At 37.3% G+C, this 18,889-nt stretch overlaps 1 protein-coding gene across 3 annotated transcripts; it reads left to right on the plus strand.

Moving 5' to 3' along the window:
- The first annotated feature begins 1,804 nt into the window (after nt 1–1,804).
- Nucleotides 1,805–18,456, plus strand: LOC139977447 (uncharacterized). 3 transcript variants are annotated; one of them, XM_071986786.1, is made up of 12 exons: nt 1,805–1,941; nt 4,638–4,983; nt 5,464–5,612; nt 7,562–7,637; nt 11,589–11,765; nt 12,260–12,421; nt 13,279–13,522; nt 14,187–14,288; nt 14,916–15,118; nt 16,230–16,327; nt 17,332–17,558; nt 18,221–18,456. In XM_071986786.1, the coding sequence occupies exons 2-12, from the start codon at nt 4,669–4,671 to the stop codon at nt 18,418–18,420; spliced, it is 1,953 nt and encodes a 650-aa protein (XP_071842887.1). In that variant the 5' UTR covers nt 1,805–1,941; nt 4,638–4,668; the 3' UTR covers nt 18,421–18,456. The 3 variants fall into 3 exon arrangements, with proteins under 3 accessions (XP_071842887.1, XP_071842889.1, XP_071842888.1); XM_071986788.1 differs by having other exon boundaries at nt 7,565–7,637; XM_071986787.1 differs by having other exon boundaries at nt 1,826–1,941; nt 4,641–4,983.
- The last annotated feature ends 433 nt before the right edge of the window (nt 18,457–18,889 follow it).

Below are 18,889 nucleotides of genomic sequence, written 5' to 3' on the forward strand. Positions count from 1 at the left end.
CACACTGCCGTCCATGATCAAGGGCGGCGGAAGCACTTTTAATCTGGGGGGCACCGACATCAAAGGGCACTTTGCAGAAATTCGATTGGACTGATGCAGCCTTATATTTAGTACCCTTTATAACTCTTATTGTATTATCTTATTTGCGTATACACATCACTCCATCAAGGCCCCCCCCCCCCTCAAGGAAAATATGCATACAGCACTGCAATATCCAATGAACAAATTGGGAAACAAGGAACAAGTTTTCTTTTGAGACAAAATGAGGTGCAATCATGCTAGTTGCTAATGTAGAGTTTATTTCTTGTTAATATATCTTAAATTTTTTCCATTCGAAATAGCTTTGAGTTTGACCGACAGAAATTCATTAAAAGTCAGGGGCGTAGCCAGGATTTGCAAAGTTGTATGCACGACTATCTGAGCGGAGCGCCACCATCGGTTGGCGCGGAGCGTACAAGAAAATTTTTGGTTTTACAAACCCCTCAGATGGCCGGAAACGGCCCTTCCCGAGTGTTCATTCTGGTTCCCTGGCCTCTAATTGCTAACTTGAGACACCTCAATTTTTATGTAGAAAAAGGGCACATTTTTAACCTGAGGAAAAGTGGGGGGGCACGTGCCCCCCCCCCCCGGTTCCGCCGCCCTTGTCCATGATAAAGCTATTACATTTTACTTCTATGCACACATCAACAAGATTGGCTACCAAGTCAATTGAGTCAATGCATATATTTCTCGTTTCGCAAACATTTCTTTCTTCTTTAATGAAAACCAAAAGATTCACAATTTATGGTTACAGCGATAAATTTCATCAGTAGCCTATATAAGCCGCCTACACTTAAATCGAGGCTAATTTATTGCATAGGCTTCGTCCCGTGAACGATTATACAAATCTGACTTAAAATGTGGCTAAGACTGGCAAAGCAGTATTTTTGTACGGTTTCTACAAGAATATTAACCAGAATTATGTCGTAACGGAAAAGAACAATTATTTCAGTACTAGCTTGCGATGGTGTTAATAAATGCGAATAGTGATATACGTATGATAATTCATGTGATCCGTGTCTTTTTCTTTTCTCTCTTCAAATGTTTTGCATAATAAAATTGTGTTGTTCAACGTCTTACACACCACTCAGCGGTTGAGGCTAATATAACCTATACCGCTTTAGCATTTTTCTTCAGTCTGATTTTCATATTCAAGGTTAACGCCATTTTCATTCCGTTCAGCCTGTTCTTATTATCCCTACAGCATGCCAATTGACTTTTGAAGCATTCCTTGCCAAATGAACAAACTCTTCAACAGTTTTTTTAGCCGGAAACAGGCAAATTGTGCTAGGCCCGTTAGAATCTGTCATAATTACAAAATTCAATTCTCCGGCTCTCCCTTGCGCCCTCTTATACTCTCTCTCATTACTATCCCTCAATTTTCCCACTCTTCACTCCACCGTTTTTCCGGCCGTCCACCTTCTTAACCTACCTTCTTTCCCCTGCCCGTCCGCTTCCCCCTCCCCCTTCCCTCCCACTTCTCCACCCTTCACAGGCCTTGCTTTTCACGCCAGAAAATGATGTCCCCGTTTTCTGCCCGTGAATTTGTCTAAGTTTCGACGTAAGTGTTTCGTGATATAAATGCAAAGCTTTCCCCTGTAATTTGTACGTAGTTGATATAAAAATCATATAACCATTACAATTAATACTAGAACTGCCTAATGAAAAGGACTAAAAATATAAAATTAATATACAATAACATTTATACAGAGAAAACTTAAAAAGATGTTTTCAAATATATTTGTTACCTTACTAAAAATTTAATATTTACGAATGTGCGCGAGACACTCGCTTTTTAGGGATGTTACCCAACTTTTATCGTCGTTTCCTGTTAGTACACTACGGGCGAACGCCAGGGACCTCGAAAGCTAAGACTAGGGACAAATTTTTGGCTTTAAAAACGTTAGTATTGCCATAGTAGTTAACCGATACCTGGAGTGATTTAAGATATACCATTAAGTTTTAATTTCAACCCTTATCTTTGCATTTTCACAATTCAGTAACAGTTTGTTCCCATACTCCTAATCCTGGTATTTCAATTGCATCTGCCAAAAAGAGCATTGGTAGTAGTTGAGCGACATATACGTATAGATTCCGGGCTTTGTGAGCTACCACTACCAGAATAATAGATATGCCTAACATGTTCTTTAATATAAAGAAGTTCTGTAATGAAATAAGTTATTATGTTTCATCCTTGGATAACGTAGACCAAAGTTAAGCCTAGCACTGACATTACTATTTAGCCGTTTTAAAGTAGCCTAGCCTAACTTGCAGTTACACATAGATGCTAGTGACACAAATTCTACAGCCAACAGGCCTCATTATCACTTTTTGGTGAAACTCTCAGCAATCACCTTTGATATCAAAATTCCAGTAAAAAAGGTGAATATGCATATCATTATATTTGCAAAAGAATAAAATATTATGTAAGTGCATTGCTAGGGTTGCCCTATGAATCGAAATTTGACATGACAAAGATAAACATTGCCTAACCTTACCCTAAGGCCTATTGGTCTACAGTTCATTAAAAGTTTGATTTTAGAGGGTGTGAACAGTTTAGGATGATCAACTGCTTGCAAGTTCCACAAAATTTACAATGTCATATGTAATCCAAATATATATGTCCCCCAGGCTGTCTGAACCACGTAATTGTAATTGAGTTTAATAATATACTTCAAATTCATCATCTAGTGTTGTGATCCATATTTTTCTAAATGAGAATGTATATAAGGAAAATAACATTTAGTCTGATAGAATAAGGTATCTTGTTAGACCCAGATTTAATGATGTATTCTACTAAGGTTATTAGTGAATGGTTAGGTGTTACCTTTTCATTATCTAGATCTGATGTTTTGGCCAACTATGTTGGAACAAAATGCATACTGCAGTGATTTTGTTTTCTTTTTTCTTCTTATATGAAAGGTATATGATTTAGCTCCAGGAAATAAAATCCTTTTTTTGTAATGAAAAAGCTAGATAGCTTTTAAGTCATCTAAAAGTACCAAAATGAAATATTTCAAGCTAAAGGATGACCATCAATCTGCTAATAAAGTTTTTTGGCAAAGGTTTTGATATCCTTTTAATCACTGGGAACAAATTTCAGGGATTAAAATTTTAGGATCTAGTCAAAACACCTTGTTTGTTTTCAGATGACCAAATTTTCCTTGAAGGTTGTCCAATCATGGAGCAACTCCTAAAATTCACACTAGATTTAAAACAAAAAGTAGGGTTGGCGCAGTCTTTAACCAAATGACTAGAAATGTGTTGGCCTGATTATATCCTTATTTTAACCGCATAGGCCTTAGTCTGTTGTTCGGACAAGTTGGATTAGCTGATACAGAACACATTATTAACCATACATCAGAGGCAGAAAAATGCCGGTCATGTTGTTTTATGCTTATGTGTACAGTTATTTCTTAATGTAGGTAATAGTTCTGGAACCACATATAAAGTTTCAATCTGGACCAGTTGTCCTCAGTGGCATGTACTGCCCTTGAGTAGGAGGAAGTTGTATGTTTTGGTATGTTACTAGGAGAATGAAGCCTGGGGGGTGGGGAGAGGGGAGGGAATTCACCAAAGAATCCATTTGCCATGTCTTCTCACAAAGTATGTACAGCAAGATCGCATCACCATTGAAGGGTAAAGTGCTACCATCAGTGAGACATGCTGGAGGCAGTAAGGCTAGTTGCTTTCAATTTGTTAAACAGCATATTTTTTGATATTTTTTGTAAGAATTTATATTATATTGCACATAATTAGCCTACCTTCTGCTCACTGATATACATCTTATATACTTTTAATCATAAAATTTGAATTTGAAGTGTGTTTACAAATAAAATGATAAGTCTAGACCCCCAGAGTTCCTTATTCTCCACTGTTGTATAACACAGGGATGTAAGTCTTCCGTATTTTTACGGAAATCCGGTTTTTTTAAAATTCCATTAAAGTTTCTACAAAATTGTACGAATATCAAAGACAACGCGCCAAAAATGCCTGGCCCGTTGCAGCAAGCTAACTTCAATTTCCACTCATCGATCAACCAAAATACCATTTCCTGTTACACATCGCATTGCAATGTACAACATTGTGCCATGTGAACACATCATTGCGTACGTGCGAACTTCAAATCGCCATAGCTCATTTGTGTCGTTGAAAAACCTTGCCTAATTCACATCTTCTTAACTGCTGGTGCTCGACATAAGTTTTGGAATTAAAGCTTGTGATATTTGTGAGCGGCGGAAATCTACGGGATACGCATATGATAGTTGATATTCGTGATCGCATTCGAATGTGAGACTGTTTTTTATTTCGGAGTTCGCTGCGACGTATTCGTAACTTTGAGCTAGCCTAACATAACGATAGTGTGTAAGTAGTCAGCACTAGGAGTAGGATGTGTTAGCGCTAATACTTTTGAGCTAGCCTAACATAACGATAGTATGTAAGTAGTCAGAGCTAGGAGTAGGATGTGTTAGGACGGCATTCACCCGGGGTCTCCGAATAGTTTTCCGTATTTTTTTGGGGGCTGCACTTACATCCCTGATAACATACCTTGTCGATATTAAACATCATTAAATTTTGCTTTGACTTTTGTTTTTCAGCAGGTGTTGTTGATCATAAATTTTGATCCTCATGGCGGACACTCCCAACGCATACCACACTCCAACGACCACCATGTCGGTGGTCCCACCTTCCACCATGTCCCCTCAGAATCATCCCCCTCCATCTCCAGCTGAGAGGTTTGTGCAAGCCTTGGGACATGACTACAATGCTATTCCAGTTTCTAACCATTATCCAAGAGATCTGGGTCCTAGACCAGTTACCACTCATAGTCCCTTTACACTGCCTCTTTCCCTCCTGCCGAATAGTATTAGACTCCAAAACTTCCCAGGGGTTCCTGCTGGTATGATGGAGTTGAGGTCACCAATGGGTCATCAACCTACCACTGTAAGTACAGTATGTTACATAGTTAATTGTTTTATGGTTCGAGTATTGTAAGGTGTGAGCATTTGGAATGTAGGGGGGGGGGGGGGATGGGGGTGGATGGAATATCTGTACAGATATGAGAAGTTATGCTGTCCGTGTAACAACAGGCCATGTATTGTTATCAAGTGGTCATGGTACATACGGTTGACAATTATCAAAAGCAAAAAAAATAGTATCAGAAATTCAATTTACAGATGTGATAAATCTTCACAGAAGACAGAGAATGTCAACTGTCATGAGCTTCTGAATCAGTGCTAAAAGTCTATTTGCCGTATCAAAATTTATTAACGTGTTTCTAAGTTGAGATTTTCTGTTTCTCTCTGCTTGATTATTTAATCGAACTAAGAGAACTACAAATGTTTTCTTGTTATAACCCCAAATAGATGACGTGGGTATTATATTGGTTCTTTGATTTTTTTGTTTTTCTCCTCCTTTCTGCAGTTTATGCCGACCCATCCTAACTTCCAGCTGCCTTTTCAAGCTCTCAGTCCAACGATGGTACCCATGGAGTCCCCAAGCCCCACCCCTCTCTCACCTGGTTTCATGTACAACTCTGTGCCCGGGTTTAGTCCTCAGTTCCACCCAGCAAGGTAAGAATCATCATTTCATGTTCTAGTCATTGAATGACACAAACATTTACAACTTTTACAGATGTTAATATTGCCAAGGTTGTCTGCAAACCCAATTTTTAGTTGATAAAACATTCTACTGAAGCATTATGTGTTAATAGGGATTCAGAAAAATATAGCTTTTCATCCCATTTAGTCAATTTTATCATATGATATCACATAGACAGATCAATTTTATGAAATTCATAGCTGAATGCATCTCAACATTCTTGGACATCTTAAATAATTACCTTACTGACTATTGTTTGTTTAAATGTATAAGAAAAAAATGTTGTATTCATTTTTAGGGATGCACCCGATATCCAGTCCGGCCGGACTATCTGGCCGGATAGTGAGGAATTATCTGGTTCCGGTTCCGGCCGGATATTTTTCAAAATCCGGCTGGATCTTTTTCAAAATCTGGCCTGAATTATTCCTTATAAAGGTGTTGGTATTAACTTAAATCTATGTAAACTATTTCCAAAAATTAATAAAAACATTCAAAGTAAGGAAAAAATTAGGTTTAACATGTTCAATTTAATTTTCTCAATGGTCTGACCCACTGTTTCTAAAGATCAATCAAAGTAATACAACTACTGTAATAATATGAAGCTATATACAAAAAATAGTTTCAGTGAAATCATTTCTTGCAGCCTTCATCAGTTTAATATTGTGCAGTTAAAATAGACCATTCATATACTTATCAGTGAAAATACTGTTCCATTGAATCTTTACTTTCCCATTATTGTTGGCATTCATGTTTTCTCTGAATATTTATGTGTGAAACAATCTCTTATATGGTTAAATACGTCTGAATTTTTTTAAATTCCACAAAACCACCTTCTTTATAATATGCGTATACCTCACCTAAGATTTGCTCCTTGTTTCATAGTACCTCTACTTCTTATTAATGATTTTCTTTTGTGTAATGAAAAAATCCGGTTCCGGCCGGATTTTATCCGGCCGGATTTCATGTACTATCCGGCAAAATCCGGTTCCGGCCGGATCCAAAAATTTGGATCCGGTGCATCCCTATTCATTTTTAACAAAATTGGACAACAAGTTGGAATATTCATTTTATCATTACAAAATATGACATAACGTGGGATCCTGGAAGCCCCAAAAAAATGGGTAATATCAGATACCTAGATATTACCAGTTTATGAACAGCGCCACCTACAATATATATATATATATATTGAATGTTCACAGCTAGTTTTCTGCACCACAGACAGTGTTATACTTCAGCTCTTCACTTCATCCGTGCATTTATAATTACACAGTGAGTCCATTCACAGATGGCTGAATACATAGGATAAAGCAAAACATATTCAAAATAGAAACAAATGGTATTTAATTACCTGTTAGTTGGATAACCACCTTCATATGATGTTTAGACAAGTATAAAGATAGACCTACCAGTACTGTCAGCATCAACCAGCAACTGCCCGGAGGCCATTTATTATCCAATGCCATAAATGAAAACAAAGTTGAATGTTTATGTAAACATAAATACAGCCACCCACCCCTCTAGGCATTGCAGGGTATTCTGCATCAAGGATAGGGCATTGCTACTGCAGCAGTGTTTAAGTTTATTCTTGTCAGTTTAATACTGTTAAATCTGAGATAAACACAGTTTTCAATCAATTTTTACCCAGCCTTTTTTTGTACTTGGTGAGCAATTCAACCTAACAAACAGAATCTTACTAAAGATAAGATTGTAATTGACTTAAATGAAGACACTGCACAAAGCAACTTTAACTGTGTTATTTTGGAGGGGGGGGGGGGGGTGGGGGGAGGGTATATCTTGTTTCAACAGTGTTGTTGTAAGCTATCATAAAGTATCCTTTAGTTTTATTTTGATAATATTTCAAGATGGTTGGTATCAGCCAGTGTAAGGTACCTCTCATTCGGTTTTCGTATTTCCTCAGCAGTGTCGGTGTCAGCCAGCGTAAGGTACCCGAAGTCAAAGAAAAGTCTGGAGTTGGATGGCTAGATGCTGCTCAGGTGAGGTTAAAAGCTTCAGCTTTCCATTGAAACTTTTGCATCATTCTCACCCAACCTTGTAATATTTGTACATGAACAGTCAGCTTCCATTAGTTTTATTTATTAAAAACACTCCTCATTGCAGGTTTTCTACCTTTTCATTCCCTGCTCCCTGCAGTTCTTAATGCCGCCCAGAACAAACAGTATTTTAAACATTTCCACCCGCCACTACTTTCGATGATTAATTTTAACAAATTTTACCATAATTACCAAAATATTGGTGAATACTTGGGACAAAAGTTAGCTTCAGAATAGGAAAATAGAAACAAATTGCAAAACTTTTCCAAAGGGGAGGGGGACACCTTTACCCCTTAAACCCCTCCCTCTGGACGTGGATCACCCTACTGAACAAATCCACCCCGCACTGAAATATTCCTGAGCACATCCCTGCATCCCATAATGCAGGAATATCTGCGTTCTGTTATGTAATGTACTATGGTTTCATTTGCAAACTTGATAATGGCATCATTCCTGGTGCACTAATGATACAGGCTATGTGAGCAAGGAATCGTTTGGGTACGGATTGAATTGTACTGTAGATGTGTAACATTGGCTTTATCAGTTAGCGCAACGTATTGCCAGGTTATGTTCTTAATGTCTACCGGTAGAAAAGTGCAATTGCCTTTCTTTTGTTCTTCCCCTACTGGCAAATGGTAAAATCCTCTTTACTGTATACTGTCCAGTAAATTGCCTAAAGTTTGAGACTGGTGTATGATGTCTTGCCACATGTCTCAAAGGATGAATTTGGGCAAAAAGCTGTTTAAAACTTTATGGTTGCTAGGATACGGCCACACCTAGCAACCAAATCCAGGTTGCATTTTAAGAGCCCTAAATGTTCCCTCAAGTTTGGAGGCATCTTTGTAAAGTATTTTATGTCTGATATTGCAGATATTGTGAAAGACATGTGACCAGTCTTCGAATTTAGCTAATTTTGAGGAAAATTTAAGGTCTTAATTTTTCGTAACCAGTAATTAAAATGGCAGAAATGAAATAGGGGCCTTTTCTGGCCCTACCTTGAGTGTGCTCTATATTCACAAACAAAGGCATCTTTGAGTTTTAATTTGCATAGGATCCTTGTCCATTGGATGTTGTACAAGAAAAGTGCCCAAAAAAGTCAAGCGGGTCGTACGTTTTAAGAACAGCGCCCTCAAACAAAGAAATCTCACTTCTGGCCCTAATTGGGGATCCAATTTGGGCCTGTGGATAAATTTCAATATTTCTTTAAACATCATTTTTCAGGAGTGTGTTAGCCCTATTTTTAGAAACTCAAGTCAAAAGTTTGTGTATTTTATATCTACTCAAATTTACGACTCGACAATTGCGATATATTGAATATTAAAAGAGATATACATGTGGGTCATTCTATATCAAATCACCAAATTTTGGAGTATATTTTGTTTTGACCTCTTTCAAAAAGTACCAAATTCATGGTATACTTGGAACACCATGAAATAAGCATATTCTGAAAATTTCAGTTGGATTGCTTCAAAATTGGATGATTTATCTCACGTCACCCTGAAGAAATCTCATTATTTTTTTCTAGAAGAGAATATAGTAGTACAGTACTACCCTGTTTGTACAAAAAATTTCAGGAGGGTATTTTGCCTTAATATTTTTAAATGAACAATCCTCAAGTTTGGGATTTTTACAAAAAACGATTTTGCCTGAACTGTGCTGTTCCACATGTATAATTTGAGCCTGCGTATTGTAGTTCAAGGTCATACAATTCAATACTGCAGATTTCAATGTCATATAAACAAATACTATTGCAATGTACTGTCTGCTTCTGGTTTAATTCAGTTAATTAAAAGACTTTTAATACTATAAAATGAATGTTTAACCAGTACATACATGTACAGTGTGTACTGTACATGTGTAGAGTGTGTATTTATTAGTACTTGGTATAAAATAACACTGTACTTAAGTTTCTTACAAATGTTATGATGAAATTCAACATCATTTTAAAACAATGCACTTTAATTACAAAACTCCCCTCATTTGGGTAACTATTGATACAAGGTTTTCGTAGTTAACACAGCCACAGAACCTCGCTTTGTCAATGTAACTCAATTATCACATACTGCATATATATATATATACAGTGTTCGCATACATGTCAATATACAGTATATATCCATAAATCTCTGTTTAATCGTGTAACAAATATGTGGGCATGAAACTCTGGTAGTATTCCTCCCCGTAGGTTTGTTATTTGTGTGTTCTTGGGGTTTTGTTCCCCCGAGGCCGAAAGATGAGTTCTTGCGTACATATCAGTACTACAGTAGTCTTCCAACCAGCTCTGATGTAATAGGTTTTTGGGGGGATTTATATGCTGGTATGTATGTTGTATGTTTTGTGTGTGATAAGTGAGCTTAGAGTCTGTTTAAATGAATAGCAGATATATAATAATGAAACACCCCAATAGACATGTACTGTACTCAGTTCTACATGACTTCTGCTTGCAGCTTTACCTGACAGGTGAGTATTTCAAGAATTTTGGATTGCATCAGTCCAATGACAGGGGGGGAGTGGGGGGGGACGATATGACATCCATCTTCAGTAAATAGCTTTGTTATTTTGTCAGTTCCAGAAGAAAAGAAGAAAACTTAGGAATATAAGAACCTAATATAGTCAATTTGGTCTGCCTTAATTTTGATTTTTTTTCTTTTCTTTATTAATCAAGGTTTTGATCTAATTAGTCTGGTATTTCACTGTCTTTTTATGATTACTTTGTTTTATTCTTGACTTTGGGGTAATTTGTATTATTTTTCAGCTTAATGAAGACTTCTTTACCAGACCTAGTTAACCTAGTGCATAATGCAGTAGATTCTACAGTAGATTCATACTACAGTGGACAGTAGATTTATACTGCAGTAGACCGTAGATTCACATATATAGTAGATTCTACAGTGGATTCACAAACTACAGTATATTCTACAGTAGACTCATACTACAGTGGACATTAGATTTATACTGCAGTAGATTCTACAGTAGATTAATAATATTGTGGACCTTAGATTCACAGTACTACAGTAGATTCTACAGTAGATTAATACTACAGTTAACAGTAGGTTCACATACTATAGTTGATTCATACTACAGTGGACAGTAGATTTATACTGCAGTAGATTCATACTACAACAGTAGATTCTTTTCTAAAGAGGAAGTTTGTTATTGATTATTGCTACCTGAGTGAAGCAAAATAGTATTTACCCTTTCATGGCCAGTTAAGCTTAGGTTTTTCGTGTCCATATCAGGAATGCCGATTTCAGTAATTGTACCAAAAAATTAAAATACTTTTGCATTTTTGATCCAAAATCTTAGCTTTTAGGGTAAATATCACTTTGTCTTAGTTTTACCTGATGTTTCATTTCCATTTTCATATAAATGTAATTTGTGTTAATTTGCCAAACTGATGTTACCTCTAAAATGATCAGTTACCTTTAAGGTGATCAGTTACCTTTTGAAGTACTGTTCATATTGTTTACCATACTGTACATGGTGTAAATACAATATACATTGCTTAAAACTGATTCTTGATTCATTTTTTTCATTTTTTATCAAAAAATCAGAAAATTGAGATCAAAGGTCACCTACACACATATCTTCAGGTGTTTGTAAAACAGACAATTGGGATCAAAGGTCACCTACACACATAACCTCAGGTCATTGTAAAGCATCATATGACATGTAGGCTGAATCCCTTCACCATTAGTGCCTTGGGCTGACACTTTGCAGTTCTAAAGAAAAGTGCTGGTGATGACTTCATTGGAAATCAAGATATTCATGTCATTTTTTTTTTTTTTTACGATTAATTTATCTCTCTATGAATAAATTATTGAGGATTTCCTCCCAGGTTTCCAAGTTGGTACTATTTGCTTTTCCTAATTTATCTTTCATTTGCTTCAATAGAGAATCCTGGAAGCAAGTAACGGACCTTTACACATCGACGAAATCAGGAAAAGGATTTTAGACCTCGACATTCTGAGGAGTAACACCAGATCGAGTCTGGAGTCTGTCTTGAGCAAAGACCTTCATCGAGGCAGTAAGAGATTCAGGAAGGTCAAAGGTCAAGTTTACAGACTCGTGGTAAGGGCTGAATGTTGTTACGATAACATCGGGGAGGGTTAACTACGTTCAGCCATCTTAACTGCTTTGTATTCTTGAAGTGGCGTTTGAAAATTAAAAGCTTTTTACCCAATCAGCTGTAGGATTATGTTAAAGATCTTTGTAATAGGGTATCCAAAGCAAAACCTTATTCCATATAGGAGTTATTGAGTCTTTAAGTTGGGTAGACTACATGTCATAAAGGTGCTTAGAGGTTAAACACATTTCTTTTTCAGAATTCATAGTTTATAAGGTCAACGTAAATGCAGTTTGCAGTTGATAAGCTAAACGTAAAATGCAGTATGAGGTTTATAAGGTCAACGTACAGAATCATTCAAAGATAGAGCTTCACTTATAACTAAAACCAAGAAAAGTAAACGTTTGATCGTTTCCATAGCAACCTATATATCTTTTCTTCTTGTAGCAACCTATATATCTTTTCTTCCTGATTTGTACATTATTTTATTTCTCGTTAGACTCCTGAAGAACTCACAGCTCAAGTCAAGCGACAAATAGCGATGACTTCCACAAATGCCAGAAATTCATCTCAGTCTTTAGTACAGGAACAGCGATCTCGGAAGCAGAAGCACAAACGAAATTACCTCTACATGAGAAGAGTCGCCAAACAGCTGGTCTTTGTAAGTATTCGTTTATAAGATGCAGATGCTGTCAGAATCTGTGCATCCCCCTCCCCCTGCCCCCTGCCCCAAGCAGAGACATAAACAAAATTACCTCTACATGAGAAGAGTTGCCAAACAGCTGGTCTTTGTAAGTATTCCTTCATAAGATGCAGATGCTGTCAGGATCCAAGCATCCCCCCTTCCCTGCCACCAAAATTTTTCTCGATTGGTTTTAATATAAAATGTTCTTCGCACGGCCAATAACTGCATTGGTTTCTGTGTAGTTTGCCACTGATACACACTGACTGACAGTGACCATCGCAGACTTAATGAATCAAACTGAGAGCATTTGTGGTCACATGTTGATATCAGGCGATGGACATGTAAGCTAAGGATGACACATATGAGTACTTGCAGGACCATTACACTGAGACCTTGGGCATGGCACTGAGTGTCAATGGCCTCTCTTCACCCAGGTATATAAATGCAAACAAGACTGTGGCTTCACCCAGGGTGTTTGGACCAGGGGACCAGTAGATTTGACATACTGTTATGGCCCAAGAGCAACAGTGAAAATTATTCAGATGAACAGGCAAATAGAATATTTATTTCATTCGTATCATCTATATAAGTTGCATATTAGTTGTTTTCCAGCACAACAGTGAACACAGTTTTCTGTAGTACTTGTGCTTATAAGCCTTTATTATTATGATTATATTAGCTGTAACTTGCTATAGCATAAAATTATATATTAATATATATTTGATGGTTTATCTTTTCATGAAAATTTACTTTAATTGTATTTAGGGAAGTTCTTTCTGAAAATAGAGAGTCCACATTTTTTTACATTTTTTTTATTCATTCTCCCAATCCAGGAAAATGGTGCCCTCGCAGACACGCTGGCCCAGTCGGAGAAGAAGTTATCTCGCGCCAAGACAGAGAGGCGGTTCCTTTTGAACCGTCTGCTCAGCTACATGGCGATGATGAAAGACATGTCCCTGCTGGAGGTCAAGAAGACCAGGAAACCTGAGAGGGAGGTGGAACGGAGGCAGGAGAAGGACTCCAAGAAGAGGAAGGAGAGGAACAAACATAGACATAAGAGGAACAAGAAAGTCAAAGGTCAGAAAATAAAAATTCAGTCTCAACAAAAATTACCTCTTGGAATTGTTATTTCTATACCTTGTGTGTGGCTTTTACAGGTTTCATATTTAAGTTAACAGCCAAACAATTTTAAGATTGTTTTTTTCCTTAATAGTACAATTCCTTTAGTGTTTGGTAATAGACGAAAGCTTAAGCCGTGATTATTTGTGGTGGCAAAATGAAAAAAAGTAAAATGTAAAACTCTTGAATGAGCTAAAATAAAGAATAAACGGCATACATTGTTTCCTCCTGATGTTTTACTGTCAATATTTTCAAAGGGAACATAAATAATGAGCCCACAATTGCTGACATGCTGATTTAAAACTTAACAACATGTCATGTCTTTAAAAGAACTTTTTGTTGCAAACATTGCTATCATGTCACCAGTTGAAGGAACCAATCTTTGAATCAATTTCACTTCCATTAAATTGCTGGTTCTCTTTTACATAGTCCGTTTAAGGTATGACTGTGTACTGTTTTGAACAGCTGTTTATGCAAACTTTGCATTCATATGATGAGAGCTGGTACAAAGAATGTACCCCTCACTTAGCACCTGAGCTAGCCCCATCTTAGAGGATCTGCATATCTTGCCAGCCCCTGGTACAGTACCTATGTATAACTGCTTGGTTTTGTTTCCTTGTAGGCAACACCAACCCAGTGGAGATGGAACCACCGAGAAGGAAACTACAGACACTGTCCATGACAAAGCATTATATGCTTCCAATACCTCTCAATTCAACAAATGGTAAGCCCCCCTATGGTCCTCTAACCCCACCCCCATCTGCCCCCCTCCCCCCGCAAAGAACGAAAAGTAACAGCAGAATGAGCACAAAATAATCATGGATAGCCGCCCATGTTTAATTCAAAAATCATTGCTCAAGATTGTTTTACATTGTTATTAACAAATGCTACATTTTCTCCTTCAATTTTGTCATTCTCATGACCTTTGAAGGGAGATAGTTGGAATAAAATTTCCAGAGCTATTTTGGATAAATGCTCAAGCATTAACAGACAATGAAAAATGCTAAGAAAGTATTAAAATCACAAATTTTTATGTAAAGGAGAAAATATGTGTTTTGAAAGTGGCAGGCTTCACTACATTAAGGACTTGTTAATTAAAGATTTATTTTTATAAATTATGTTCCAGCAAATGAACTTCATACATTTGCTTCTTTGCAAATTTTTGTCCAAAGTCAGGAAATAGTTTAGTGTTCTCATTTTATGCGGTAGAAGTTTATATTTTAACAATTATAAAAGATTATGCAAAAACTTGCCATTATACATATTTGCATTCGTGCATTAATTTGCCCGTGGTGCATATCTTTTAGCTGTACTGGATAAATTATTCCTAATTTCTTTTCTTGTCCTACAGGTGAACCTATTTTTCCAATTGTTCTCTCAAACCTCAGAGTTCACAATCTGGGTCTAGTAAAATTTGACAGGCCCAGATATCATGACAAGAGCCATATATACACCCTTGGTTTCTCCAGCGAGAGATTATACGCCCACTACCAGGACCCTTCCAAGTCCATGTGGTACATATGCAAGATTCTCGATGGTGGACCAACTCCAGTGGTGAGTCAAAATGTGTCAAGCTAATTATTAACCTGAAGGGAAAATCAAATAAAGAATATCTTAAAATTCAATTTAAATTTATATGACATGGAAACATCATGGGAATTTGTCTTGCTTAAGTTTTGGAAATATAAAAGTTGGAAGAAAGCTTTACTGAATTTCTTTCAGACAACAACGTCATTGAAATAGCAAAGTGACAATTTTCAAAAACATTAATGTCAAATGGAAGGAAAAACCAAGTGCATTTCGTGCATTTAGTATTAATTTTTTTCCTTTGACAAATGCAAAGATACTACTACTGTGTGACTAGAAAGTCTTCTCAGACCAAACGACAACCCTTAAAATTTCAGCTATGGGGTGACAAAACTTTACTCAAGATAAGAAAATGTGGTCAAACAATGAGCAGTCAGGTATCACTCACCAGATGCATCAGGTCATGAGACTAGAATTTCATATTCCCCAAGATTCTATGGAGTAAACTCTTTCCCGCATACAAGGTCGTTATTAACTTGCTATGAGGGTTATCAATTTTACAAGAATGATAAATTCTTCCTGGATTCTTGTGTGCAGAGTGTGCAAAAGTGTTACATACCTGCCCTTAAGGTATGTTTAATAAATAGTCCCAGCTGTTGATGTGTATGTGTTTGATATTGATGGGCTTTGTCTTGAGGCATTTGCATGTGTACAATGACATGCTTCATACTAAAAATACATATTAATAGTGTCTTGTGTTTGGTTTGCTAATTACGTTAAGACACAAACATCTGTAATATTTAGTGTTCTGAAGATGGTAGCTGGCTTAAACGTTAGGATTAGTTATAAACTGCTTAGGTGTCAAAACTGAGGAAGCTGAGAGCTGCAGCATTACTGCTGCCAACCTGCATAGGAAATAATTGTTTGTGCTCCCCAGTTTCACAGGATATGGTCTGGCTGGTCTGTGGAGATAATCACCTTCGTTTGATTTTGCTTCAGTGCAGTGTAAATTTCTTAAGCTTCTTTTCTACATTTGTAAAATTTTCAGTTTGTAAATATTTATTTTTCCCTTTTACATAGTTCATGCCAAATATAATTTATAATCTTGAACATCGAATGTTATTCTTTCACCTCACAGTTTCAGATTAGTGGCGAAGGTGAAGAGGCTCAGAGTTTTCGAGGTGAAAACATCAATATTTGTCATCAGAAATTAATGGAGGCTGTCAACAGAGCCAGGTGATGAACTTTTTCTCATTTCTAGTATTTTCTGGGTGATTTTGGCCCTTTACTATGCACAATGTCGCCCTGCTGAGATATTTAATGATCGTCATAATTAATGTCAATTAAAAGATTTAATTGTCTTCTCTGATTTAGCTGGTTAACTTTGTCAAGAGTGTTGAAAGGGACCATTCACAAATTGTTCATATACTGTGCTCAGTAATTCTGAACCTTTTCCATTTCTGACACCTCTTACTGTAGCAATTGAAATTTTTTTTTGCCCGCACCCATGCTACCCTTTCGAGAGGAGACACCCCTCAGAGGAAACAGTGCCTACCCCCCAGTTTTGAGCCCCATCCGTACCAGGGAGCAGGCCATTTCAATCAAAAACAAACTGGGGTGCACCTCTCAGCAAGAGGAGACACCCGGCCGGGAAACAGAGCTTACCGCCGTTAAGATTTGGGTGAACTTATTCTTTCAGGAAATTTGTATATGCCAATAGCTTCACACTCGAACTGTCCTTCATCCCACCCTAACAACATTACCAAATGCTGATCTGGGCCTGATCCAGGATTTTAATAAAGGAGTGTGGCCCTGTTGTTTTTGAAGCCAAATCCCAACCAAAGAGGTCTTAGGGTCCTCCTCTAGGGAGAAAAAAAATTGGGGGCCACAAATGGTGCAAACTGAGGCATATTTAGGGTATAAATTAGCATATAATTTGTATTAATATTTTAATTTTTTTTGTGTTTGGTGAAAAGCTGGGGTAGAGCCAAGCCTGCTGCAATAGTATTATTTTAATCCGTTTCATGATTCCACAATATCTCTCTCATCCATTGAGGATCACGATTTTGAAAAATATTAATTTACCTTAATAAGATGAAGATTTTGGAAAATTAGAATTTGTTAAAAGAAACAAAATAAGTTAAATAGATGTAATTTTTGTTATAATTTGTCTTAATCAAAGCTGATTGGCAACAATGACTAACTAATAAATCATTAATAATTATAAATCTATTCTGCAGTGGGAAGCGAATGGTGGACGACACTCGAGGCTCCGGTGCAGAATTCTTCGGCATCTCCAATCCAACCATCTGTAACCTGATCCAAAATCTAGCAAACGCTGAGAAATGCCCCGGATACAAGATGATGCAGTTTGAAACCTGTCCGGAGAAAGATAGAAAAAAACTGAGGCTCTGGTGTGCGGAGGATCCAAGAATTGATTACGACGCCCTGCAGAGATCCCAAGAAGGTATTATAGGGAAATGAAACTGTGGAAGTGTATTTTGTGGGTTGTGTTTAGTTGACATGAAATGTTTCTAAGCGAGAAACTGGTGGGAAGGTATCTTGCTGATAGAAATGGAGAAGCAAAGATGATATTCTACGGATTTGATGGTCGGCCCATTATTAAAGGCTGACGTACTGGGATATCGAGACTTGGGTCTGACCAACAGGACAAGTTTATCACAGGGCCCCGTTTGTAGTCATCAGAAATTCATGGTACATCCTTGGGCCCATGAAAAAGTTTTCTTATAATGAGAATACATTGTACCCCCATCTGGCCCCCTATAGGACCCAGGCTGTTGGGCTGGACCTCATGTAGCCCCCAATTCTCTTCAGGCCCTCCCCCTCATATGTCAACAACAGCTATAGTTATGTATAAGTAGACACAGCAACAGGCTAAATATCAGCAGTCCTATTATATTATGTGGGGTCTTCTACCAGTTGTAACTTTAAATATAGGCTTGGATTGAAAATTGTTGGCAATAGAACAAAACAATTGCAAATGTTGTTTAAGATGGCTCTTTCAAAAATGACCAATGAGTATAATCATTTCTGCCAAACAACTGAAAGAATATTTCATATTTAGTAATTATTTTATGGAATTTGTGTTTTTTTAACCATCATTTGCAGGATATACCAAGAGGATAGACCTGGGTGGCTCCAGTAGTCGACTAACGATGACAGACAGTGAGAGATTAAGATTCATTTTGAACAGAACCAGCACGTCACACTTACAATCAAGTACAGTAGCATCTAGTGTTAGCTCTGTTGATGACCTTTCAACTCAGGATGGTGATGCTGATACCACAGATCATATTGATGTCACATGACCATAGTCAGCATGGTGGGGGAAGGGGAGGGGGTGAGAGAAGTATGGGGTGGGGTCGACAGAACCAGCACATCACATTTACAATCAAGTACAGTAGCATCTAGTGTTAGCTCTGTCGATGACCTTTCAACCCAGGATGGTGATGACGATACCACAGATCATATTGATGTCACATGACCATAGGCAGGATCGTGGGGGAGAGGGGGGGGTAGGGAGGGACAAATTGAGGGCTGTACTACTGAAATGGACGATTAGTCGTAACTCTCCCTTTCTGCTCAGTACAAATCACTACCCAGCTAATGGAAAAATGTGAATTTAAATCTTTCAGAGGAATAAATAATTTTTAGTGTGAAAGCAGAAGAAATACTGTATATTAAATCTTGGACATTGGACATATTAATCAAAACGCCAACTACTACAAGGTTGTTCTTCTTGTCCTGCTGATTCTGTTATGAAATGCTGCAATTCAT

The sequence above is a fragment of the Apostichopus japonicus genome, chromosome 12 (assembly GCF_037975245.1).
Source record: "Apostichopus japonicus isolate 1M-3 chromosome 12, ASM3797524v1, whole genome shotgun sequence".
Lineage (NCBI taxonomy): Eukaryota > Metazoa > Echinodermata > Holothuroidea > Aspidochirotida > Stichopodidae > Apostichopus > Apostichopus japonicus.

Excerpts from the sequence above, each read along its gene's own strand:
- LOC139977447 (XM_071986786.1), top strand. The coding sequence starts at position 4,669 with ATGGCGGACACTCCCAACGCATACCACACTCCAACGACCACCATGTCG. Across the intron at positions 5,613-7,561 it reads CCTCAGTTCCACCCAGCAAG|CAGTGTCGGTGTCAGCCAGC; the intron begins GTAAGAATCATC and ends GTATTTCCTCAG. Across the intron at positions 7,638-11,588 it reads GATGGCTAGATGCTGCTCAG|AGAATCCTGGAAGCAAGTAA; the intron begins GTGAGGTTAAAA and ends TTGCTTCAATAG.